We start from the raw sequence: 25,583 nt of genomic DNA on the forward strand, positions 1-25,583 counted from the left end.
ATATTTTTTTTTCATCGAGGGCTTCAGAAAAGTATGATGGCGACTCTGTCATGTTCAAGCCCACTTATCCTTTTCAACTTGTTCTTTTTTGCGAAAAGGCGTGTGGTTGTGAGAAGTGGAGATGATGAAGATCATCGGTGTTTTATACACGAGTTATTATATATACAAAGCATAATCACAAATCACCGCGACTCTTACTGTTTGCAACCCAAGGATTTCAACTTATGAGATCAGTTCTTCTTGATATCAACAATAAGATATCTTGGGTTTTCTCTTCATACAATGTGGATTGTTTTTCAATTTTGTTTCGTAGTGTTATAGTGAAGCCGTTGTATTGTAGCATGGAGTACAAGTTATAAAAGCAAAGTCAGAAATGTCTGAAAAGCAGGTCATTTGATCTTTTGTTGCAGCTTTGCTTTATTTGTCTGAGAATACTCCATAATAGAGCCATAAAAGTCGCAGTGTGAAACTTCCGCGGTTGTTCAGATGTCTTTTTTCAGGCCAGGGGTTCATTGGACATGTAAAAACTGTGGCTGAGGATGCTGTAGTGGTAGTTCATTCTCATCGTTCGATGGAGCAATCTGAAAGTGCTGAAGCTGTTGTAATGGCAGTTCATTTTCTTCATCTGATGAGGCTATCTCTGAGTGATGACGATCCTGAAACAAACATAGATTCAATTCAGGTTCTTTTAACTCGCATATCAATATTTCATCAGTGTACTGGAGTTTATTATGCTTTACCCACCTGCTGATGCCTCCAATGTCGCACAGCAATCAAAGCTTTCACCAAAACGTAGATTGCCAGTACGATTCCAATAGCTTTCAACGCTGATAACTATAAACATGAATATATAAACAACTCCGAGCAAAAATGCAGAAGTCTCTCTTCCAAAAGAAATTTAACTGTGCCACTAACCATGACTAATGATACCGAGTTATCTCCAGCAACACCAAAGATTATTGACAGCATTGTACGCAACATCAGGAGAAGCACAAACTGCATGGACAGGGGAAGAATCGAATGTAAAGATTGTGCGTCTAGCTCTATTGACAAGTTCTATGTACGAAGCACCATACATGCAGAGAAGGGAACCTACAGTTATGGCAACAATGCGACAGCATATCAAACTTCTTGGATAAAATGTTGTATACTCATCTGACTCATTACCAACAAAATTGTCATCTGTTGAAAACAATGCACCAAAATGATGATAATCAACCCCACCCATGGAAACATCCCAGTTTCCTCTGTGATAGCAAAGACAAACCAAGCACAGCAGACGTAGTTATTATTTGAGTTTTGTGAAGAATATAACCATTAAGGTTTCAGATGGTAAAATTACACTGTGTTCATTGTGAACCTGCCAAATAGAGGAGGAGCTGGTGCTGTATAATCTGGCGTAAAATTCTGCAATCTCACATTAAAGAGAAACATGGTTAATAACAACCAACTTTCAGCAGCATATACAGAGCACATAATAGCAACATTTATAGGTCCTGATTTAAAAAATGAACACAGCATAAGAATATTTTGCAATCACAATTGAACCTCGCGGCAAATTTCACAGATGATGTCCCCCTTCTCATTGCACCACCTCTGTACACATTTTCGATGTGCATACTGCGTATACAAAAACTTCATTAAGAACAAATCACTACTGAATGATTATGCATATAAGGATGCAAGAAACAGCTTTTGTCAGCACAATTTTCAGTTTTGTACTTGACAGCACTAGTCTAAAAGGAAAGCAGCAACTAAACTGATACGAATCCAAAATGTGTTTCGTTACAAAGCTCTAGTAGAGAGCACGCTGGTCCTAATAACTAGTTAAAGATTTCTGGAAATGGAAACTCATGGTAACAAAACTCATATATATAACACTTAGTATCGTCCAAATGTACTGCCTTTAGAATGGTTAACACCTAAAGTGAGAACAGTAAGCATATATTTTTTCAGACATGATACAAGTCAGACATCTAATATAAATGTGGAAATAGTTAGCACAACAAACCTTGAGGGTTCCGCGGCAAGAGCAGGGTACCTCCATGTTAGAATCATCATCACCATCATGGCAAATCCTACATTCTTCCATCTTCCTTGGTGCAGACTCAACATGGATGTTCATCCTATACGAAGTAAAATCTTCTCATTCTTTAATATCACCAGGCAAGGCATGCTGCAATAAACGCGTATGATTGGAATATACTTACCAAAACCTCAGGTTTTCCACACTTAAACCAAGCAATATGGAGAATGCATATGGTTAAGTGACAAAAGATTTTATGCAAGACGCTTATCATATATTCATTTGTTTGGTGCAAACTTTGCAAAATGATCTTACATGTATCAGAGTAATATAGTAGTTCGTCTTTTTATCTTTTTTGGAATGTATGGACTTACATATTCAGATGAAGACTTTGCAAAATAACTTCCAGGTCCTAAAATAGCTCAGCTGCATTATGTTAGATATTTCAAAATGAGAATGAGAAAACAAGATCAATTATAACAAGAGCGAGATAAGTTATAAACATGATTGATATGAAATTAAAATTGTGAAAAAAACATACCGAGATAGGCCAAGAGGAAGCAAAACAAACGATAAGTTGAAGAATCAGAAAGAGTTTTGAGCGTGTGTATTATGAAGAAGAGGAAAACTTACAAGAATGGGATAGCATTTTTGCAAGAGAAGAAATTAAACACTATTCTTTCATCACTTCATTCTTTGCTTCCTCAATACATTTGTGATTAAATTTCCTATTCTAAAATTTGTCTTTCTCAAAGTTCAAATCTTTCAGAATAGGCTTTCTCCAGAATTATGGTTTAAGGATAAAGCAACAGTTTTTTTTTTAGTCATGATCCTTTTAACATATATACACAAGTTGGAGGTTACCAACGTTGAAGGTCACTTTTCGAATATTTCCCTTTTTAGTACTAATTTTGAGAGGCACACATTTGTTTATTTCCTTTAAAATGTCTGAAAAAAATGATTATGTCAAAAGAAACTGAATCTACGAATATGTTTGGATAATTGTTGCTTTTCTAAAAGTTTTTACTTTATTCTCAATAGTATTTTTACAGAAAAGTGTGCAAAATCTGCTCGAAAGTTCTCAGAACTTATTCTAAATAATTGTCAAAACACAAAACACACATTTCTTTTAGTAGAATATAAAGTTTGCACGTCCAAACGGGAAAAGTTGATAATGTCATATGCTTAGTTTGCCTTTGGATATTTATTATGCTCATTTAACACCTTGCAGTAATTGCATCGAAGTACAATTTCCATCAAGCAACGAATAGAACATTTGCAGATACATGACAGGATATCATGAGTGACATAATGGCCTCGTTGCGACGACCCACTGAATACAAGTGAAGATCACCATGACACATGATTTGGGACAGAAGCAAGTGTATGTCCCTAATTCTGATAATTTTTATTCAGATTTTCGTTCATTGTGCTTGTTAATTCCAAGAGTCTTAGATTGAATCCAGATAATACTATGAGCCTCAGCTCCATCCTACAAAGCTCCAAAGAATGAGCATAGTGTAACTTGTCCAAAACTCAAAAGTTTGACTGACAGCCACAAATTTTATAGAACATATATCGAAAATTGTTTGCTGGGGACAGATAAATGCTTCATGAAAGTAATCGTTGAAATGTGTTTGTGTAACAGAGATAGAAGCAAACACAGAAAAACTAAGGCAAACACTACATATGAGTAGTTTGTTGAATAGATAATCAAGTACACCACTTGGAGACCCTTCACATACAAGTTTAATACATCGGTTGATTTTATAATGCACTGAAACAAGTAGAGTGATTCACCACCAATGTCGCGTCACACTTATTACATAGGAACTCTAAAAATTGATATGAATACTGTGAAGAAACCTCAGACATAAGAAAGCAGAAGCTTGAAGTAGACAATAATGTACATAGAAATAGAGAAGAGAGCAAACACATGTTGCCAGAAGAGCAATGCTGAAGCTTCTCTGACTGCATAACCTCTCAAGCTAGCAACTGCTCCCAACAAGATGGCACTTGGTGTTGTGTATTGCAGCAAAAGAACGAATAGGTACATCTTATCATCAGGGATTAAAAAGTTCAGTTCATCTGCCAAATAGACCACCCCTGTTCCCAGCAAAGGAAGGACCAAAAGCCTAGCAACGCTGATGCCAACAGTGGTTCGAACCCCAAGTTCAGATTCATTTGGACCCTCAGCAAACATTCCTCCCAGAATCAGCATAACTGAAGGCACCATAGCTTGAGCTAGTATATTTAAACTGTCCGTGAGGAACTCAAGAGGAGCTTGTGTACCATAAACAACAGATTTAATGGGTGGAACCATTCCAACAATAAAAGCCAACAATATAGCAAACATTGGAGGCTGGAGAACATGTCGAACTGGAGTTTGTTCAGCAACAATTCTTAATCTTCTAACCACCCGAGGCTCCGCTAAACATCTAATAGATTTTGGACTCGTTGGAGCTGGCGCTTCCTCCAAACTATCAGGGTCTGGAATGGAAGTACACGAGAGGGTTGAGACACTTGTAAAAACTCGCGCAATAAAGGGTGTCTTGCAATGCTCAGTTTCTCTATCTTCCATACCAGGCCATTCAGCTTCCACTAGAAGTGGCCTACTTAAATCATTACTAGGTAAATGCTCCTGAATCTCACCACCCCCATCAACAACATCAAAGTACTCAATTGGGGGTTCCATCATATGGTAAACAAGAGTGTAAACAAGCAGGACCGCCACCCATTGAGCAAACGACACATAAGACACACCAGTCGTGTAGCAATCTGGACCAAAAGGATTGTCACTACTATGACACACTGATCCAACAATAGCAAGAGGCAAATTGCCCGTATTCCCAAACGCAGTCGCAATAATAGTGAACCTAAAATACTGTGGAGGTGGCTTACAAATTTTCGCCACCAAATACCCCAACAGACAACCAATTGCAGTACTAAGAAGCACATTAGCTGGTATAAACCACCAGCGCATCAAATTCTTGACAGTAATAGTCTCACCAAGGTGAATAAAGATAGTACAAGGCAAGAAAAGCGCAAACACAAGCTTACTAAGAAGCTTAAAAGTAGCTTTAGGAACTAATTGGGTTCTTGGATGTGCAAGAATCAGACCAATAACAGTTAAACATAGGAGCTTCAACAATGGCAAAACAGCATATACAAGGTAATGACCACCATAATACAGATTGACATCAGTTTCAGAAAATGGGGGTTCCATTTTTTTAGCTTGAAACCACAAACGAAGCTTCCAGAACCTCTATCAAAGCCCCCCCAAATCACTTGAAATTCTAATCAAGATTGAATCTTTACAAGGTGGGTCGTAGAAAAATCTTCAGATTTGAACAATCCAGATAACCCCAAATCTAGAAAATTACAAGTTATCAATAGTATTTTGGTAACAACTTAAAAGACACTTATAAACTACAGGTTAAATCCAAGATTCTGTAAATAGGATTCTTTGAAAGAAAAAAAAAAAGAGACAAACTGCTAAATTATATAGTAACAAAGGGAGTAGCAACAAAACCCAAAATCAATAAGTTGAAAACAGAAAGAAAAATGATGTTTGAAGACAACAAATACTTGTCTTATGCAAAATGAAGAAGTAACTGGTAGCTGAGTTGCAGATGGAACCTCTTCACTGGTAGAGAGAAACAGAGAGAGTCTTCTACAAAACAGAGTGAAGAGAATACGAACTACTACTACTCTATGATTGAACTAATTTGGTTTACCGTTTCTTTGTGTGCATAATTTTACTCCTCATGCGTAGGAATCTATATCCTAATCTTGAGATAATATGGTTTGAATTAGCACCATATATTTTAATAATTTTTTTTTTTGTTGAAATTTATGGTTTTAGTTTGAGATATTTATGCGGTAATGAATTATTCTATTTTAAAGTAAAATAAATTATAATTAAATAATTTTAATCATAATTTTTTAAAAATCGATTAAAAAGGAAAAAATGAGATATACTCTCAGTTTCTTTTTACTTGTCAAACTTTGACTTATTATATCTATTAAGAAAATGTTGATTGTTATAATGAATTTTTCATTTTTACTTCTATTAACGAATAAGATCTCAAAATATTTACTCACCATTATTTTCAAATATATTAACTCAATTAATAAATTGAAAATATAATAAAAAGATTTCCATTAAAAATTTATCAAAATTAACACGTAAAAAAAAACATGACATTAGGCTATACTATTTAACAATTAAATATGAACTATAAAATAACTAATTAAGACAAATCTGAAGGAGTATTATACTATCTATTGTTGGTCGAACATGTCAAATTAATAATTAGTAAAAAAAAATAAAGAGGAATCAGTTAGGGATCAAGTGATTTGATTCTATTACATTTAATTATTATTTTTTTTATAATAAAATATATAGAGATATGTACTTGGTATCTTTCAAAAGGTATTAAGTCATGATTCACGTCACTTACTTTTTATTTTCTTTAAAAAAATTTTAAAAAAATCATAATTAATTAAACATAATTTTTGAATATTTATTCACAATATTTTTAATCAACAATATTTTAAATATCCTTCTTAATTTTAATATTAAAACTAAATTTCGTATTGAAACATAGAAAATTTAAAAAAAAACATTTGAAGGGGAAAAAAAGGGAATATATAGTATAGCCCACATGACCCCATGAAAAAACAATTGAAAGAAATTTCACATGCATTTTCCCATAATTTGTCACGTATATATTAAAAAAGTTAGGTGAGTTGTCCAATTTTTTTGTATACATTAATTTATTTTTAGTATTATTGAAGGCATTCTTTTAATAACTCTCGAAAGACAGAACATGTGTAAAATTAGTATTAACAATCAATTGATCGAGCGCGATATGACTGAAAAATTAAAACTAAATTAGGTTTACATATAATTGAACCAATGTCAAAAAGAAATTATTGTATAATGGGGTATTCTTTTCATTACTTTTTTTTTTGTTTTTTATTGATTCAGATGCGATAATTATTCTTAAAAAAAAGTTATATTGACTTGGCATTTTTCAGACATTATTTAGTAAATTATTCATATTAATTAAATTTTAAAAAAAATTAAGTTTCAATACTACTAGTATTTTATGTACGTAGTTATTTGAATTTTAAATTTTATTACTAGTTGTGCTCTATGTAGTTATTTGCTAATAGTAGTAATATTTTTTTTGAAGAAAATATGTATACAAATAAACGAAAAGATGGTTTTGAGTTGTACAAGTTGATTGAATATATATTTTGACCAAAATAAATACTAATATATGATGTATTGGGTTTCTTCAAGCAAATATCCAAATCTATTTTTGAGAAAGAATCCTTCACAATGAAGCCCACATTTTTATAATCTAAAGAGACCATTTGGATGTAAGTCTGGCATATCTTATGGGCTAACCTACAAAACATAAGTGGCCGTTTAGTTACTAGTTAGAGCCCGTTTGGTTCAGCTTAAAAGCTGGTCAAACTGACTTAAAAGCTGGTTTTTGACTTATTTAGCTGTTTGGCAATACTCAAAATAACTTATTTTAAGTTAAAAAAAACTTATTTTAAGCCAAAAGTTAAAAGCTGGGGTAGGGGTGCTTTTTTTTTTTTTAGCTTATAAGCTGTTTTAAGTTGACCACATTTTTATCTTTTTGCCCTTAATATTTTTATACAATCTCCAAATTACCCACATAACCCTAACATCTCTTTCTTCCATTTTTCCCTTTTCACGTTCGGCATAGCAACTTCAACACTTTTATCCAAACGCATAACTGCTTATTTTAAAAATAAGTTTCAGCACTTTCAAAAGTACTTTTTAAAAGCTGCTTTTATTAAACCCATCCAAACGGGCCCTTAGAGTTGTACAGATATTAGTTTTGTAAATATTAATTATATACGTATTTATTTAATCATGTATCAATCATGTAGATATTAGTTATATATGTATTGATTATGTAGGTATTAGTTATGTATGTATTGATTATGTAGATATTAATTATATAAATATTAGTTGTATATGTATTATTTAGATAGAAATAAGTTATGTAAAAATTATAATACAAATATTATTACTTATTGATATTTAATTTATTTTAAATTAATATACGTAATCAGAAATTATAAAGCTTGTATCCACTATAAAATGCAACCCGCCCTTTGGGTTTGGGCTTTGGACCTTAATATTGTGAATTAATAATAATATACATTATCATTTACAAACAAATAATTGAGTAAACAAATTAACGGTAAATATGTAACTTTATTATTTTAATTTATGTATAATAACTAATATTCTCATAACTTATTTCACTTTCTACTCAGCATAAAATTATACATAAATTTCTTCATAAGTTATGTAATTATTAGCTATGTAGAATACAAAAATGCAACTAAACACCAAAATAAAATCAATACATGAATAACTTTTATACAACATTTGGAGACACAACAACCAAACATTGAATAAAATTTATACATGAATAATTTTGATTTTGATAACAAACTAAACATGGTATAAAATTAATACATTAATAACTTGATTATTCATGCCCTTATCCAGTTACTAAACGACCCCTAATTAAATATAATAACTGGAATTTAGAAGTAGGTTGAGCTAAGACTTGATTAGTGTGACTTGTTTAAGTTTTGGGAAAAAATTGAGCATGTTTTTATTCTTATAGTTATTGTTGAGTGTTAGAAATTGGGGTGAATGTGTATAATATTGATGGTAAGCAACTTTGGTTTATACTAAGCTTTCATTGCAATAGAGGTATTATGCTCGTATTTTCTTTTAATATGATATATTAGTAAGAGTTGGTGTATTAAATTTGACTAGCAATAATTTTTCTTTAACCTCCTCCTACTATTAAATAAAAGTCTAATCAAAAGTTTAGTGTCATAGCATCCTAAAGGATGGTTAGTGCATAAGCTTATATACTTTTTAGGGGTCGTTTGGTACAAAGATGCATAATGCAGGGATTACTAATGCATGGATTAGTAATGCAGGGATTAGTAATGCATGGATTAGTAATGCAGGGTTTAGTAATGCAGGGATTATCTTTTAGCAAGTGTTTGGTTCATTATTTCCTACCTAGTCTTATGTTTGGTTTAAAACTTTAGAATAAAAATAGGAAAAAAGATTTGGGGATAATTTAGTCATTAGGGGTCTTATCCAAGGATTGCTAATCCTCGGATTAGCTATCCCTCCCTTTCCTAGGGATAAAATAAGACCTTGTATGAGGTATTAGTAATCCATGGATTAGGTAAAATAAAGTAACCAAACAATGTTTTTGTTGGACTATATTTTAATCCATGGATTATTTTGATTAATACTTCCTATCAAACGGGTCCTTAATGTTAAAAAGTTACTTGTACTTCGAAAATGAAGTTCGAAGTTTTAGTCCATCACTTAATTATTTAAAATTTATTTAAATCGTTAAAAATAAAGTTTGAAGTTGTTTTAAATTATTTACTTGGTGTCCACATAACAACTAACGATTGATATCTTCATTGTCAAATATGAAAAGAGATCTATAAAATAACTTTACACTACAAAACTGTTGTAAATTATATGAGGATTTTCTTGGGAATTTGTATAAAAATTTACAGGAAAATAAGTTTCCTGTGAATTTTCATAATAATCCCAAAAAAATCTCCATATAATTCACAATTTTCTTATAGCGTTTTCATAAAAATCATAGGAGTGCCTCAAACAATGATATCTTAATTTACTTGCATTATAAACCACACGAATTCAGATATTGCCACATTTTATACTAATTTCAAACCATAAATTTCTCTTTTCTATGTGAAATTATATTTAAATTTGCAATTAATGATATGAGGATTATATGTTGCATTAAACATTTGTGTTATAGGTATTACAATTGTACCATTTGCTTTATAGCTCTTCAATATTCTTTTTTGGTTTCCACCCGGTATTCAGAACACATATTGGAGCTCAGACTAAATTTGAATCGCGCATTGTAGGGCCCATTTGGGGGTGACGCTCCGAACAGAATTTTCTCCATATCCAGGACACGAACCCGCACATCTGGTTAAGAGTATAACACTCCCACCAATACACCACAACCCATGTTAGTCTTCAATATTCAATTTTATCAGTCCCCTGTTTAAACTTCTTAAATGTACTTCAAAGCTACTTAAGTTGGATATTAATATAAAAGTTGACTCATCTTAATGTTAGGCCCATGCTTTAGCATGGACTTTACTCATCTAGTGTGTATGTCTTATAAAATTAATTAACATATCTCATATTTGATTAAGTTTCATTTAATAATTTGTTTTTATTTTACCTTTATAAATTATTATTTTGCAGGATTAAAAAAAAAAGGAAAAAAAAAGTAACAACAATATTTTGTAAGTTAAGAAAAAAGAAAAAAAATAGCAATTAAAGATTTCAACCCTTCAAAAAAATATATAATATTGATTGAACATTTTAATTCGATAAAAATAAAAGATAAATTATTATTTTTTGTAACAGATGTTTAAACTAGTTTTTCTCTATAAAATAATCTTAATATTAAAAGTACATTAATATTTGCTGTTAATCGTAAATTGACTCTCAAAATCACTTTTTAAAAAAGATTAGCCAAACACAATTTACTTATGAAAAATAACTTTCAAATGAATTAACCAAATAAAAATTATTTTTTCAAAAGCACTTTTTTGAAAAACTATATGAAAAAGTGCTTATGAAAATAAACAATTTTTAATCTGCTCTGCATAACAATTTTTTCCATTTCCCATCTCCTCGCATACACCCGCCCCATATGAACTTACCCTGCATAATTTTTTTAATATTTTCTTTTTTTAGTTAAGTTAGATACTAAAAATAAAATTCATAAAAATGAATTTATTTTTTTATTAAGTTATATTAATTTTATAGATTATGACTCAAAAAATCATTTTTTAGAGGTCAATTGGGAAATGTGTAAGAAGTATTTTTTTTATTAAACTAATTTCATTTAGTATTTTGAATATTTTAGTAGCTTTAAAGAAACTATCTTAATAAATAATGTTCTTTCACTCTTATAACATGTAAAAAGTTAAAATTAAATTTAAACCCAATGTAAAATCACATATATCCGCAACCCACCTCACCCATCATTAATTTTTAAAACCCACTCCAACCCGCCATACATCCTTCTGTGCCCCACCTCGCCTCATTGTCATCCATAATCATTGTTGTATATTAATTCTTCAACAATTAGTTGCTCGCGTTGTTGTAAATGTTTGTCTAAAATTATTCATTAATTTATAAAAATATAGATAGAATTAAGTCAATTTTTTATTTTACTTAAAATTAGTTCTGTAATAACGTAAATAAGTTGAAAAAATGCATAAGTATCCTTCAATATATGCTTGAAATCTCAGAGACACACTTGTACTATACTAAGGTCCTATATACTCCACCACTGTCCGAACTTATTTTATAAATAATTTTCTACTCCTTTTCGACCTACGTGGCACTATCTTCTGGGCCCAACACGTGTTGACAATTTTTTCAATAACAGTGCCACGTACACCAAAAAGGGATTAGAACAAAAATAACTTTTAGCGGCATTAAATATTGACACTAATAAAGAGTGCAAAAGTATTTACCGGCATTAGTTAAGTGTCATTAGAACCAATGTCACTAGAGACTTTAGGGACATACAAATAGTGATAATTGCCGCTAAAAATATATATTTAGCGGCAATTAAGAATTAAATGCCGCTAATGGTCATTTTTGTTGTAGTGAATACTTATGCATTTTCCCAAACAAGTTTGTAAAGTTTTTAAAAATATTAATTAAAAAAAATTATTCATTTTGTTTTGGAGGGAGGTTATCCACATGGATAACTCGAAACTGATTCCCACTCAATGTCTTATAAGTCTAACGTGTAAAAAAAAAAGTGATACAAACAATGGAAATAACTAACCTTTTTTTGTCCTGGCATCTCACAATCGATAAGTCCGTATATGTCGTTTTCCTTTAATTTGGCCATGGAATAGTACTCCCTCTTTCTTAGACAATTATATAGTAGTACCTCTTTTTGGTCAAATACAAATGAATTGTTTTATGAATCAAAATGAATGATTTTTTTTATAAAAAAAATCTACAATGTATTATTTGATTATTATTTTTATAACTGTCTTTATTTTTATTGGATTTTAAACTACTTTAAAATAATAATTATCTCTACTTTTAAAAAGAATTTAGAAAGAATAAAAAAGAAAAAGTAAATGTTGGCAAATTATTCTTTAATTAATATCTTTAAATTCTTTCTTTTTGTAAAAGGCTGGGAGAGTAGAAACATTGCATGAAAATGACGTTAAAAAAGTAAATGTTGGCAAATTATTCTTTAATTAATATCTTTAAATTCTTTCTTTTCTTAAAAAGGAGAGTAGAAACATTGCATGATAATGACGTTATACCTTTACACTATGGTTGGATTTTTGTTATCCATTGTATTGTATCGTTACTGTATCTATTATATTTATTTTGATTTTTATTTAAATTGTATTGTATTATATTGTTAAATTTCGTTGTTACGTAACAATGAAAATCCCTATATGGAACAACCAATTTGGTGTGTTTTCATTGTTACTTAATTTCTTTTTCCAATTATATCTTTACATAATATTTCAAAATACTATTTTTTCCTTTACCTTAATTATTTAAACCTAGTCAAGCCTCCTATGGCAGAATAATTAAGGATATTTAAGTAAATTTATAAATTACAATCCAGTACAATACAATCAAACCAAACAATTAAAATATTATTAAACAACAACGAATAATACAATCTAGTCAAACATTGTATCTACCATACAATACAGTACAATAGAGAGTACAATACAATAAAATATATTATGAAACAATAATCCAAACAAAGTGTTAAATTTCTTATCTTGTTCCTTCCAAAGTTTTACTATTTTAGCTCATCAAGTAAAAACATTAAATGCGTAAGCTTGATCAATATGAAATGCAAGTTGCAACCCTAATAATTTACCTATATCAAATATATATATTCGAAAATAATCCAAAATACATACCTATAGTAAAATTACACGGATTAAAAAATTCTGAATTCGTCTCTATTTAGCTAGATTAAGTTAATTAGGTTGAAGAATAAACTTGGCTATTTCCATGACTTGCTGAACCATAGAGTAAGTTGAAAGGGAGAGACTCAAACAAATCAGCCCTAACATCCCCATAGCCAAAGCTGGCCTAGTTTCCATCAAGTACATCTGTAACAATCCAATAGCTTCACAAATGTCTTCGTTGTAATGTGCAAAGTACTTCTTCTCCCATCCCATCCAATTTGAAGGTGTTCCTGATTTTTCAGTTTCTAATATTTTCATATCTTTAATACGCATTCTCAAAACAATCATGTTCTCATCCACCATATTCTTACTTCTTCCACCACGATTATATTGATCAAATCTCGCATTAATCACACCTCGCTTTGTAAATTTCAGGGCTACCGAAGGAGTTGACTTACTAGAACATGGAGAGATCAACAATGAAGTCATTTTTTTGAGATTGAGGCGTAGTTGTTATGATGAGAGTATTATGGATTTGTGAAAGCATATTTATAATGGGTGGGGGGGAAGTTGTTGTGTTTACGCATGGAAATTACTTTGTATTAGAAGTGAAGGGTCCGTAATAGAGTCGGCCCAACGTGTGGGACTATACGCGTAGCCGTAAGAAAGGGACGGGCACTGTACAGCACAGTAACTTGATTCATAATTAATCCAATTTTGATTCTTTTGATTTGCCCAAAATCTGTCTTCTAAGTCACATGGAAAGTTGGAATGAAAGATTATTAAAGCAAGAACAAGACATGTTTTCTTAATCAGACTATATGAAATTAGGTCTTACGCCTAACTCACACCCAAAAAGCTAGCTCAAAGGGACATTATAAGGAGTCCATCCATCTCATTAACCACTAATGTGAGACTTTTGTCATTTTTTAACGGACTAAGAAGTAAAGTAGGAAAAATAAACTAAAATGAAGGAAAAAAATAAATTAAATTAAATGAAGATTATGTAATACTTTTTGATTGTTAAGGAATAATGATTTGATTGGTTGTACATGCAAGGTCAAGTTGATGAAAGAATTCTGTCATTAGACCTTTGATAATTTAAGCCCAAATCTTACAACGGCTGAATATAATAACGTGCTGAATATGGCATTAGTGGGTTTACCTTGAAAAAAATTGGGGCCAGATACAACATTCTAATTTCGTCAAAAGTATAATCAGAATTAGTGTTTTATTGGGTTGAAAGAAATAATTAAACCAAAACTTTCCTATTCTTAAAGTCATTATCATTTTCTTGGTCATTACCTAGCTCCATAGTAAACATTTACTAGAAGAAGTTTCTGCTTCTAGATTTTAGATATTTACATGTTAAAAATGCACTTTTTTTTTAAAAAAAAGACAAGAAATCTCATTTTTAAATTTTTTTTATTACCATTATTTTCTATTAGTTTTACGAATCTCAAAATCACTTATTTTTACGCATAAGATCAATGTATCAACGCATCAAATTGTATCTCGCGCATCACATTAGTGTATCATGTATAAAATACAAATCAGATTAGTGTATCATAAATAAAATGTAATGTATCCTACTTAACGATTAATTTATTTCGCACATCAGATTAATGTGTCAACGCTTATATTATTGTATCTTATATAGGACAAATGATAATTTTGCTTTAAAAGTATGTGATTTATATTCTTTGCCCTTTTTTATGCATACAATTAGAGCTGTTGGTCCAATCCAATTCTAACGGGCTATAAAGTTAAATGGGTTGGAGCGGGCTGACCCTTTTAATTAAAGGGTCTATAAAATATTAACTCAATTCAATCCTAAGCAGACCATAGGTTGGGACGGATTGACCTTTCAACCAAAAAATGGATAATATTTTTCTTGTAGAAAGAATACGAATGTTGATGTTCGATGAACACGACATCAGTACATACATAAACTCATTCATGAATTACACATACTTCAATAAATATTTACAAAACAAATACATAATAGTCAAGATACAACATTCATAAGATTCATCCAAGCAAAAAATATTACATGATCACTATTTTCATAAACAAGACGATAAAACAGAATGTGAAAATTAGACATAAAAATAAAAGTAAAAGAGACCAAAGTTTCATAGTTATAAATTTTTTTAGTAGGCTAATGAACCTAAAATATAAAATATATGTAAAAAATAGAGTGTTGATTTTATATATCAATATTTTGACAAAATCTTGACAAGTAAACCACTACTTAAAATATATAATAAATATTTTTGAAAATTCATAGCCCACTGGTAGCCTCTAAGGCTTGGGGGTTGGACTTACGAGACCAACGGCCCAAATGAGGCTAGACTAAAAAGTCCCGTTCCATAATGGGCAGAAAAAATTGAACCCAATCCCATTTAATTCAAAGATTTAATTAAACCGACCAAGCGAATCAAGCTCATTTTGACAGCTCTACTTACAATGATGAATAAATTGCTTATTTTCTCTAGCTAATTTGGTAGAATCCGTTTTGTTGAACATAATTTAATTTTCAAAAGTTAAGTTATTTTCTCCCATTTTATTAATTTTTAATACATAGATACCAATATTTCCATTTTAATTGAAAAACTAATAGCATGAATTTTATTCACGTTCATGTAAAAAAAATACCATCATGTTTTGATGTTTGTAAAAATATAGTAAATTATTAAAGGAGAAATAAACAGTAATATTCTATTTTAATTTAACAGTCAAATTTCATGATAAACAATAATACAGGTTGATTGCGATTCTACCGATAGATGAGGGAAGCGGGTAGCCGCAATATAAATAGATCTTCACTAGTACGACTATGTAATCAAGTATTTATGTTACGTGACTTATGAACAAATTACTATTTTTTGATTTTTCTTTCAACGAACCATAGTACAAAAATAGTAAAAAGTTTTTCAATTTGATGGAATTGGCATATATAGTTAAGATTCATGAACTAATTAAAGACATTGAGAAAATACTTTTCACAAGAATTGATACTCTATTGCAAATTCCCATCCCTCCACTAATGGCATAGTTAGAAAATTTGTTTAAAAAAAATTGATTTTAGCTCAAACTCTATTTTTATATTAAGAAAATTATTTATATAAATAGAAAAAATAAATTAGAACTCAATTACTATTCAGAAATATATAACCCACACAAATTTTAAGTTTTAAGACTTTTAACTATATATTTAGGACAAATTTTAGTTACTCTGCATTATATATATAGAGAGCGCGGAAGCTAGATGGGGTTCATCGAAATAGCTTTTTCATAGATTCTAATTTGTACTAGAAAATTAATGAAATATTTATGTATATTAATTTGTAAATTCTAACAAAATTAATTGACGATTATTCACGAAATTTAGAACCCTAAACTTTTAATTCTTGCATCGCTTCTGTTAAATAATATATATATACATGGGATTCATTTTGCAAATACAAAATACAATTTCCAAATCTACACTGAATATTAGTAAATCTTAGTTAGCTGATTGCAAAAACACCTCAACCAAGATTCACGGTTGATAAGACGCCACTTGTCAAATGGATGAAATGAGAGAAAATCATAGCCGTTGAAGCTGGAACACTGATTATTAGAAGGATTAACATACCTAAAGCCAAAGTAGGCCTTGTACTTAACAATTTCATTTGTAAACACCCTACTAAATTACAAATTAACTCATCATAATTAGCATAATACTGTTTCTCCCATTCCATCCATTCTTCTGGTGGCTCATAATTTCTTTCAATTACCTTCATCTCATGAACTCTCTTCCTTAATATAATCATACTTTCATCCACTAATCTCCCTCTATAATCCCAATCACAAGAATCATTAAGATGAGCAAAAATTTTACCTTTTGATCTTCTAAGGGGAATAAGCAATTTCTTGGGATTGGAGAAAGATAAATTAGATGGAATTAAGAGTACTTTTTCCATGGCTGAACTAATGAAGAAATAAAATATATAATCAAAGGCTAATTAAGAGTATAATATGTGTGTATTCATCATTTGATTTGGCTTATATTTATAAAGTGAAGGGAGTTTCAAGATTTATATTTTTTTTGTAAAAAAGGAAAAGATAAAGTACCTTCCACATGCATGCATGACACTTTCTTTTTAGATCCCTATACAAGGTTGGTTTTAATAATGTTCCAAACCGACCTAGTCGATATTTTAAGCAGTGGTCGGTGATCAGTTACACTACCCAATTCAACAAGATCCCTGTTAGGATCGAATTCATACACACTTGATAAATGAAGAAAACAAAAAATCTCAAGCGAAAGAGATGAGAGATCTAGAGAGAAAAAGAAAAAACTAATATTTTGTGATAACACCTCGTGAGTAAATTTTTACGGCGATGGAGTATATATATTAATAAATCAGGCTTCACGACCTAACAATCCCATTATATATTCAGTATAATTTTATAAAAATTATCTATATTAATGTTTGATTTTTGATAGAACTCAGCATATATACAATCAAGTACAAAAAAAAATATAATACGTAATAAAGGAGTCCTATTAAAAATAATAGAGAAAAAAAATTGTAGAAAGAACAATATTATAATAGTAGAAACAAAGAAAATAACAAGTCAACCCAAAATGAGTTGGGGGAAAATTATAAGTGACATTAATTTTGTTAGTTGTACCAATAGTTTATGGAAACTTCAGGTGTACCAACTTGTCAATTTTATGTAGACAATAATGTCCGATAGTCATGTGGAACGTTCAATTATAATGTAGGCCTCATTTGTTTGGGGAGGTCAAAATCTTAATCAATCAGATTCAGTCTATTAAAAATATTTAATTTTTAAGTTTAATTTTGAATTATTTAGATTCAATTCATTAAGTTTATTTGTTTTATTTTTTAAAAAAACATTTTAATGAGTCTTATTTGTTTCAATTAAGATTAAAAGATCTGAATTTGAGTATAAATCTGAATTTTAATATTTGCATTAAAATTTGGATTTTGTTACTGATTTTGACCTCTTAATTTTAATGAAAACAAATGATGCCTAAGTATGCTTAATGAAATGTTGGTGCTTTTTTAAAATACTAGTATACGGGCACGTGCGTTGGACGTTTACTTCATAACGATGAATAAAATGATAAACGATTTAACTTTTAAAAAAATATTTGTAGTGTATAGCTAACTTGAATAATTTTTTTTATTTAATCCTCCCTTTATTATAATTTTGATATAGAAATTTTATATTTATTTTAAAAAATAAAATAAAATAGCAAAAACAAACATGTAGGCACACTATCTTATGATGAACTTTCTTAAAATATCTTGTTTTTCTCATAAAAAATGTTGAAATTAAATTAACAGTTATAAATTTCAAGAAGATAAAATGTTTGACATTAATTAGTAAAAGATGAAATTCTCCTTCTCATTAAGTAGAATGCAATTAAGTAATTCAAATTTATAAAAAAAAAATTATTAGAAGAAAATAACTAAGATTTAATATGCAATGATTAGTATTTAAATTATGTAATTATATAAATAAAATATTAATATTTAATTAAATAAATCATATTTTAATTTAATGGAGAGCAAAATGACAATATTAGTATTCTTACAATTAAAAGTTAAAATATATTTTACGTTTTTTTGTTAAAAAATTAATAGGAGCAATATTTGGTCAAAGGATAAAAGATCTTTATACTTCTTAAGCATTTTGGTGTATCATTTTTTTGACTTTGGAATTTGGATCTCATGATAATTTTAATGAAAATTGTCTAAAAACTATAGATTCTATCCACAAGCACATGTAAGAATGATTCTTTATGAATATTTAAAATAAAATGCAAAAATGTAATTATTAATAATTTAAAATTAGAATATCTTGTAGGCATTAATTGTTTTGCATGCCTTATACACTATTTTTATGATTGTATTTGTCTCATTTCTAAAGCAAAAAATACATCCTTCAGTCAAATATATTCTTAAAACAAAATTACAAATACAAAGAAAAAATATCATATATAGGAGCAAGTTTAGCATAAGAAAACCAATGAAAAATATAAAAATTCTAAGAGAATCTTTTCCTTGTTTTTTTATTGATAATGCAAATTGAAACAAAGTTATAGTAATAAACATTCAACTTTTGACCATAAAAAAAAGTTAAAATCTTTGGAAGGCAAGTTAATGAAAGTGATATTCAACTACATATATGGAGGGGTCTTACCATAGTTCTGATCTCGACAAATAAGTAAAAAAAAACAAACAAATACATCAAGCTTCGTTATTTTAGTAATTAACATTCATTCCTATAATCACATTATTCCTTATAATCTTGACAAAAATCCTCTTGCCTTGAAATTTTCTTCACTTGATTAAAGCTACGCACAAAAATTGTATCACATATAAATCTTTCTATAAAAATAATGTTAAAAGATTTGTATATATAGGAAAAATATAGCTTTGAAATATGAAAATTTACTTACAAAGTTGAAAGGTTAAATGTTAAAAAAATTATAGACAAAAATTAATTAAGAACATAAATTAATTTAGAAGATAAACCATATACATGTATCTATTTAAAGGGGGGTTTATTTAACAGCCTTTGCCACAAAATTCCAACAGAGAGACTAATATCTTGTTTGACTAAAGTGAACTTAGAGAGAAATACGGGAACCAATAGTAGATTGTTAATATCGTCTCATTTTTAACTAATAATTAGAGATTTTAAATAGGGTGAAATAATTTTTTTTGATTAAGAATATTTTATTTTTTACTAAACTCTATGGGATATAAATATAAATCAATCAATTAAATTAATAAATTTCACATAATAGATAATTATATATAAAAACTATCCATAATTAAATTGCCATTTAATTAACTGAAAAATTAATAATGACAATTTTATTGATTTAGTTATACATTTAAACATATATACAAATTAAATCATCAGTAAATAGTTCTATTTCCAAGTTTGAACAAAAAAAAGAAGAGTAGATGATGCATCTCAATTTACTTTAATTTATAGAAGGGAAAAGGGTCAAATATGCCCCTAAATTATTCGAAAATGTCTAGATATACCCATTTAAAGTTTTTTGGTTCACTCATGCCCTCGTCGTCCAACTTTTGGTTCAAATATGCCCTTATGGGCGTTAGTTGCCATGTTGGACATATCCAACTCATTTTTCATTTCTTTAAATGCCACATGGAATTGCCATGTCATTTTGATCTTACCACATAACATTTATATGAAAATGGAAAGATATCAGGACTCAGAAACACATCCTCCGACCCATAAATCAACCCCCTTTTAAATAAAATATCCGATCAATTTTCAACAATTTTGTTTATTTTTTATTTTTTCCATAAATTACGAAAATGAGTAATCGATTAATAAAAAAATAGGAAAATATGAAAAAAGTATAAAATTAACGCCAAAAATTCATAAATAATTATAGTAACCTTAAATTCAATTTAAACACTTTTTTTTAAAATTATTATTTTATTCGATAAATCCCGAAATGAGTAATTGATTGATAAAAAGTATGAAAAAATATAAAATTAACGCCAAAAATTAAAAAATAAATACAGTAACCTTAAATTCAACAATTTCAACATTTTTTTAATTCTTAATTTTTTCGACAAATCCCAAAAATGAGTTTATTAACAAAAAATATGAAAAATATAAAAATTACGCAAAAATTCACAAATAAAAAATAGAAAAATATGAAAAAAAATATAAAATAAAAAAAAAATGTTGAAATTATTGAATTTAAGGTTACTATATTTATTTTTTGAATTTTGACGTAAATTTTTTATTTTATTTTCATATTTTTCTCTTTTCATTAATAAATTACTCATTTTCGGGATTTGCAGGAAAATATAAAAATTTTAAAAAAATTGTAGATTGAAATGTTATTATATTTATTTGTGAACTTTTGGTGTTAATTTATATTTTTTTTCATACTTTTCATAGTTTTTATTAATCAATTACTCATTCTCGAGATTTATCGAAAAATAAAAAATTAAAAAAAATTAAAATGTTAGATTTAAGGTTACTATATTTATTTGTGAATTTTTTGGCGTTAATTTTATTTTTTTTTCATATTTTTCCTCTTTTTTATTAATCAATTACTTATTTTCGGGATTTACCGCAAAAATAAAAATTAAATAAAATTGTTAAAAATAGGTCGGATAGTGAATTTAAAAGGAATTGATTTATGGGTCGGATTAGGCGTTTACGAGTCCGAATATCTTTCCATTTTCATATAGATGTTATGTGGTGAGGTCAAAATGACATGGCAATGCCATGTGACATTTAAAGAAATGAAAAATGAGTTGGATATGTCCACCATGACAACCAACGCCCATAAGGACATATTTGGACCAAAAATTGGACGACGAGGGCATGAGTGAACCAAACTTTAAATGGAGAGTATATCTAGACCTTTTCGAATAATTTAGGGGCATATTTGACCCTTTTCCCTTTATAGAATAAAAATTTGTGAAATGTGCGTATGATTCTATTTTGTAATACAGATTTTTCTGGTATGAATTAAATCATTAATCAAAAAATATTAGGGCGGAAAGAGTTTCACCGTTGACAGCATGTTGTTACAGTTAGAACCCTAATTTTGTTCGTAGAGAATTAGGGGAATTAGAAACACAATTTGGCGACCCACCGTTGCTCGTTTTCTTCTCCGACCGTCGTGTCGGCTAAAGGGGCTACTGAAAATGGCAAACATTAACAACAAAGATGAACCAAGTACAGCGCCACAGCCAGATCGCTGGTACAATTTGAGTTTAGGTTCTTCCTTTAAAGATCACCAACCTTCTTCAAAGTTCTGTACTTTACGATGTAAGTTCTCCAGATCCCTCTCTCTTTTGCTACTTTTTAGATCATAGTTTTTGTCTTCTATCTTGATACGAGGAACGAACTTTTTTTTTTCTCTGTTTTTTTAATGTGTAGTTTTTGAAATTGGGTATGGAAGGTTATAGTTTTATTTCAATTGGGTTGAATTTATTTTGCGATTATGTTGTGTCTTGTGGAAGCCAAGTGAAGAACAAATTTGCAGATGCGAATTAGGTGCAGTGACGTTTATGTGTTTATAAAATCTAAAGATTCATATGTATGCTAAGCCAGAAATGGAGAAAATGTTTAGTTAGCTGTGTTTTAGTTGGCCATACTGACATTAACTGAAAATTTTATGAATGGCGAAAGGATGAGATTTGCACAATTTTCCCTAACTTCTTTTTTTGGTGCTATTTTGATGTTATTGTTGTTTTAGTAGTTAGATTTTATCTTTCTTGTAAAATGACAATTGTTTTCGTTTCTCCAGATGAATTTAAACCTGCTTCAATTGATAAAAACCAACCTGGAAAACTACATAAGACCAAGGACAATAAGATTTCTGTTGAATTTCAAAATAACCAGCCTGGTAAACCTAAGGTAGTCTTTGATGGAAGTAGCGAGGATTACAAGGAAAATGATGCTGTTCTTTTCTTTGATGGTGAGTCATTCCGGCTGGAGCGGTTACATAGGGCAGTTAAGCGGTTGAGGTATAATCGACTCCCCGGAGAATCCGCTGCGGCAGTAGCACCTGGTCCTTCTCGTTCTCCTGCTCCTTCTCCAATTGGAATGCCTGTGGAGACACGTTCACCACCAGTTGCCAAAGGGGCTAAGTTTCAGTCTCTTAATAAGCCTGCAGTTCCTGTGCCTGCTGTACGAGTGAGTTCTTTGCAAACTTACTTTCATGTCTTCTAGCTTATTTACGGCAATATGATAATGTGATATTTTCGTGTGCATGACTTTTGTTATGTATACTTACAATCTGAAGAAATAGCATTCCTATTCTCTGGTGAAAGATTTCAAGTTAGATGACTTGCCAAGTTAATTGGGATTGCCAAGATTATAAAGTACTGATAAAAACACCTACTCAGGTGATTAGGTGTCATGGATCATATCTTTTGACAAGTTTATCAGGAAGAAATGGAGTAAGCTTAATTTGCACTTGTATGTATAGTCCATTAATAGTTTGTTCCAGATAGAACCGTATTAGGTATGCTTCAATATTTGGGTGATATACAGAAGTCTATACCAATTGGGATACAACTAACCGTGGCGTTCGACAGTGATTCCATTTTAATTTCTAATTATTCAAAATTGACAATGTCAGCTGCTTCCTTTTCCTGTCTCGTCCAATCAGCACATGTCATTTCATCACCTGCTTTGCAACTCTCAGTTTTCAATGATATATTCTTCTCTGTATGAAAACCAACAAGGAATCTTGCTCAACAATTGATCAAGTTTGAATCAAAGATTCTTTGTTGCATTGTAGTTCCTGTCTAAACAAGGACTTTCCGTAGTTTTAGAATGCTAAACTGAGCCGGATGGTGCGCTGTTCCTATTGTCACATCTAGTACTTTGCAAAGTCATTGTCGCTGCACATGTTATTCTATCCACCCATTCTTCTTGTTTCAACTTAGCAAACAGAAAATGTGGGGTCTGGAGTCAATGGATACATTGTCTGTTGCCCAACAACTGTATCGCCATTGACTTAAAAGTGCAGTCTTGGCGCGTTGAAGTGTCAGGTTTTTCTTGTTTAAGTCATGCTTGAATTTGTGTAACTAACTTCGTGAGACTATCTTTAGATGATTGTATTGGCAGAAATGTTAGTATTACTGTATGTCATTGATTTGGTAATCGGCCAGCTGTTGTGAATTTTACAGGCTACAAATGTCTTACTAAGAAACAGTTCATGTTTGAATTAAGTCTTTCACTCCTTTAACGTCTTCTGATGAGTCTCATCAACCTCTCATTTTTTCACATTATGTAGCTGCCTTTTATATTTCATCTTTCAGTGTTTATTTTTCCTTTTGCCTTTCATGGAAAGGGGAAAAATGATTAGTTTGACTGTTTCCATATTCTCTGTAGTTTTGACTATTACATCAATATCTCAAACTTCTGTTTAATGTTGTTCAGGTTGAGGTGGAAAGGATCGAAGTTGGTGACTTTAGAAGTTCAGGTATTTTTCTCAAAGTGAGCTCTGTATACTAGTGTTAGGCTGAAAAACAAGGAAGGGGCTTTTGCCTTGTGTTTGGTTAAATCTTCAATGGAGGAGTCTAAGTTGCTATTAGGGAAATAAGAATGAGATGAAATGTGTTTAATAGATCACTCAGATTGCCGGAATTATTTTTAATCTTAACACCAACCAAACTGCATATATGGCCTCAACTTGGAATTGAGTTGCAGTTGTCAATAGATTTATTAGGATGGAACCTAATGACTCAACAACCTAGCTTGACCAAAAAGATACCTTCGAGACTTGAGCTGTCTGGAGTCTGTTTTCTACAATTTGAATCTCTCAATTTAGGATAGACTAAGTCATATTGTATCATCCCCTGAGACCGTGACATGACATTTTTTATTTGATTTTTTCTTCCTTTTCTAATCAGTAGTTTGATTGAATCATGCTGCACACATCTCGTCTGCTTTACCTAGGAGCTCCTATTCAAAGGAACCCTGAAATTTCTGATTCCATATCTGCGATTCATGCCTTTTACTGTAGTGGCTGACTCTTTGTCTTCTAGATTCGAGACCCAAAAATGAGAAGATTGCTGAACATCCATCTTCACATGCAAATCATTCAACTGCATCACCAGACATGAAGTATGATGACCTGGATGATCAATTAGATATACTGAATGATGATGAGGATGATACTACCGCAGCCAATGGTGGGAATATTACTGTTGAAGAATTCAAAACTGGCATTGATATTAATATCCCACACCAAAATGATACAGATGATGAGATAGCTGATGTGGATGTAAGTGATGATGATGAGGACAAGGGCCGCAATGCTGCAGAAGAGCTTAGAGCTCAGGTAAATGCAGAGGTAAAAGAGAATCATACTTCGAGTTCTAGCAGTAGTAGCAGCAGTGACAGTAGTGGAAGTGGGAGTGGGAGCGGGAGCGGAAGTGGAAGTGATAGTGCAAGCAGCAGCAGTGACAACGAAAGCAGCGACACAGTCAACTCTATCTGAGAACTTAAAGTATTTTGGGGGTGAATGTCTCAAGTTTGAAATAATTCAAAGAGAAGCCACTACATTGCTTTTAGGTTCAGTTGATCGACAATGCAGTCGAGGATCAGGCCAAATCTCTATTGGCCGCTTATTTTGCTCTTCTTCTTGCAGTATAACTTAAATCTTCTATTTATCTCATTTTTAGACTTTTTATGCAAGACATATAGGAAAACTGAAGAAGTTTGTACGACAGGAAAGATGATTACTGTATCTGTTGTATTGTAAATGCATCAAATATTTTCAAGCCTGGCACCTTACAGTTTTCATTTACCGGTTGTTGGAGAGGAGAAGAAATGTGAAAGAATTTCTTTTCAAGGAATATCAATATCGATAGGAGCATTTAAGTTTGACAGCAATACCAACCAATTTTTAGTTGTATAGTTGTTACAGCAATGTTTAAATTGCTACCAATCA

The 25,583-nt window shown here is 30.4% G+C and overlaps 4 protein-coding genes across 7 annotated transcripts; 1 reads left to right on the forward strand and 3 right to left on the reverse strand.

The window, feature by feature from the left end:
• Nucleotides 1-200: 200 nt before the first annotated feature.
• LOC107010545 lies at nucleotides 201-2,821 on the reverse strand. Of its 4 annotated transcripts, none has more exons than XM_015209831.2 (9): nucleotides 2,660-2,821; nucleotides 2,401-2,452; nucleotides 2,012-2,126; nucleotides 1,549-1,620; nucleotides 1,343-1,407; nucleotides 1,097-1,247; nucleotides 916-996; nucleotides 745-834; nucleotides 201-656 (listed from the first exon to the last, which is right to left on the reverse strand). In XM_015209831.2, coding segments are annotated over exons 2-9 (723 nt in total). In that variant the 5' UTR covers nucleotides 2,403-2,452; nucleotides 2,660-2,821; the 3' UTR covers nucleotides 201-509. The 4 variants fall into 4 exon arrangements, with proteins under 4 accessions (XP_015065317.1, XP_015065320.1, XP_015065316.1 ...); XM_015209834.2 differs by having other exon boundaries at nucleotides 2,012-2,176; XM_015209830.2 differs by lacking the exon at nucleotides 2,660-2,821 and adding an exon at nucleotides 2,568-2,655.
• An 877-nt stretch (nucleotides 2,822-3,698) lies between these two features.
• LOC107011635 (protein PIN-LIKES 2) lies at nucleotides 3,699-5,845 on the reverse strand. Its single transcript, XM_015211220.1, has one exon. The coding sequence runs from the start codon at nucleotides 5,250-5,252 to the stop codon at nucleotides 3,894-3,896; it is 1,359 nt and encodes a 452-aa protein (XP_015066706.1). The 5' UTR covers nucleotides 5,253-5,845; the 3' UTR covers nucleotides 3,699-3,893.
• Nucleotides 5,846-13,153: 7,308 nt separating this feature from the next.
• Nucleotides 13,154-13,573, reverse strand: LOC114076020. Its single transcript, XM_027914231.1, has one exon. The coding sequence runs from the start codon at nucleotides 13,571-13,573 to the stop codon at nucleotides 13,154-13,156; it is 420 nt and encodes a 139-aa protein (XP_027770032.1).
• Nucleotides 13,574-21,636: 8,063 nt separating this feature from the next.
• Nucleotides 21,637-25,488, forward strand: LOC107011143 (ELL-associated factor 1). Its single transcript, XM_015210513.2, has 4 exons — nucleotides 21,637-21,943; nucleotides 22,425-22,813; nucleotides 24,068-24,110; nucleotides 24,676-25,488. The coding sequence occupies exons 1-4, from the start codon at nucleotides 21,820-21,822 to the stop codon at nucleotides 25,128-25,130; spliced, it is 1,011 nt and encodes a 336-aa protein (XP_015065999.1). The 5' UTR covers nucleotides 21,637-21,819; the 3' UTR covers nucleotides 25,131-25,488.
• Nucleotides 25,489-25,583: the final 95 nt, after the last annotated feature.

This window comes from Solanum pennellii, chromosome 2 (assembly GCF_001406875.1).
Source record: "Solanum pennellii chromosome 2, SPENNV200".
Lineage (NCBI taxonomy): Eukaryota > Viridiplantae > Streptophyta > Magnoliopsida > Solanales > Solanaceae > Solanum > Solanum pennellii.

Excerpts from the sequence above, each read along its gene's own strand:
- LOC107010545 (XM_015209831.2), bottom strand. Across the intron at positions 1,408-1,548 it reads TCTGTGAAATTTGCCGCGAG|AATTTTACGCCAGATTATAC; the intron begins GTTCAATTGTGA and ends GTGAGATTGCAG. Across the intron at positions 997-1,096 it reads GTCGCATTGTTGCCATAACT|TTTGTGCTTCTCCTGATGTT; the intron begins GTAGGTTCCCTT and ends CTGTCCATGCAG.
- LOC114076020 (XM_027914231.1), bottom strand. The coding sequence starts at position 13,573 with ATGACTTCATTGTTGATCTCTCCATGTTCTAGTAAGTCAACTCCTTCG.
- LOC107011635 (XM_015211220.1), bottom strand. The coding sequence starts at position 5,252 with ATGGAACCCCCATTTTCTGAAACTGATGTCAATCTGTATTATGGTGGT.
- LOC107011143 (XM_015210513.2), top strand. The coding sequence starts at position 21,820 with ATGGCAAACATTAACAACAAAGATGAACCAAGTACAGCGCCACAGCCA. Across the intron at positions 22,814-24,067 it reads TTCCTGTGCCTGCTGTACGA|GTTGAGGTGGAAAGGATCGA; the intron begins GTGAGTTCTTTG and ends AATGTTGTTCAG. Across the intron at positions 24,111-24,675 it reads TGGTGACTTTAGAAGTTCAG|ATTCGAGACCCAAAAATGAG; the intron begins GTATTTTTCTCA and ends TTTGTCTTCTAG.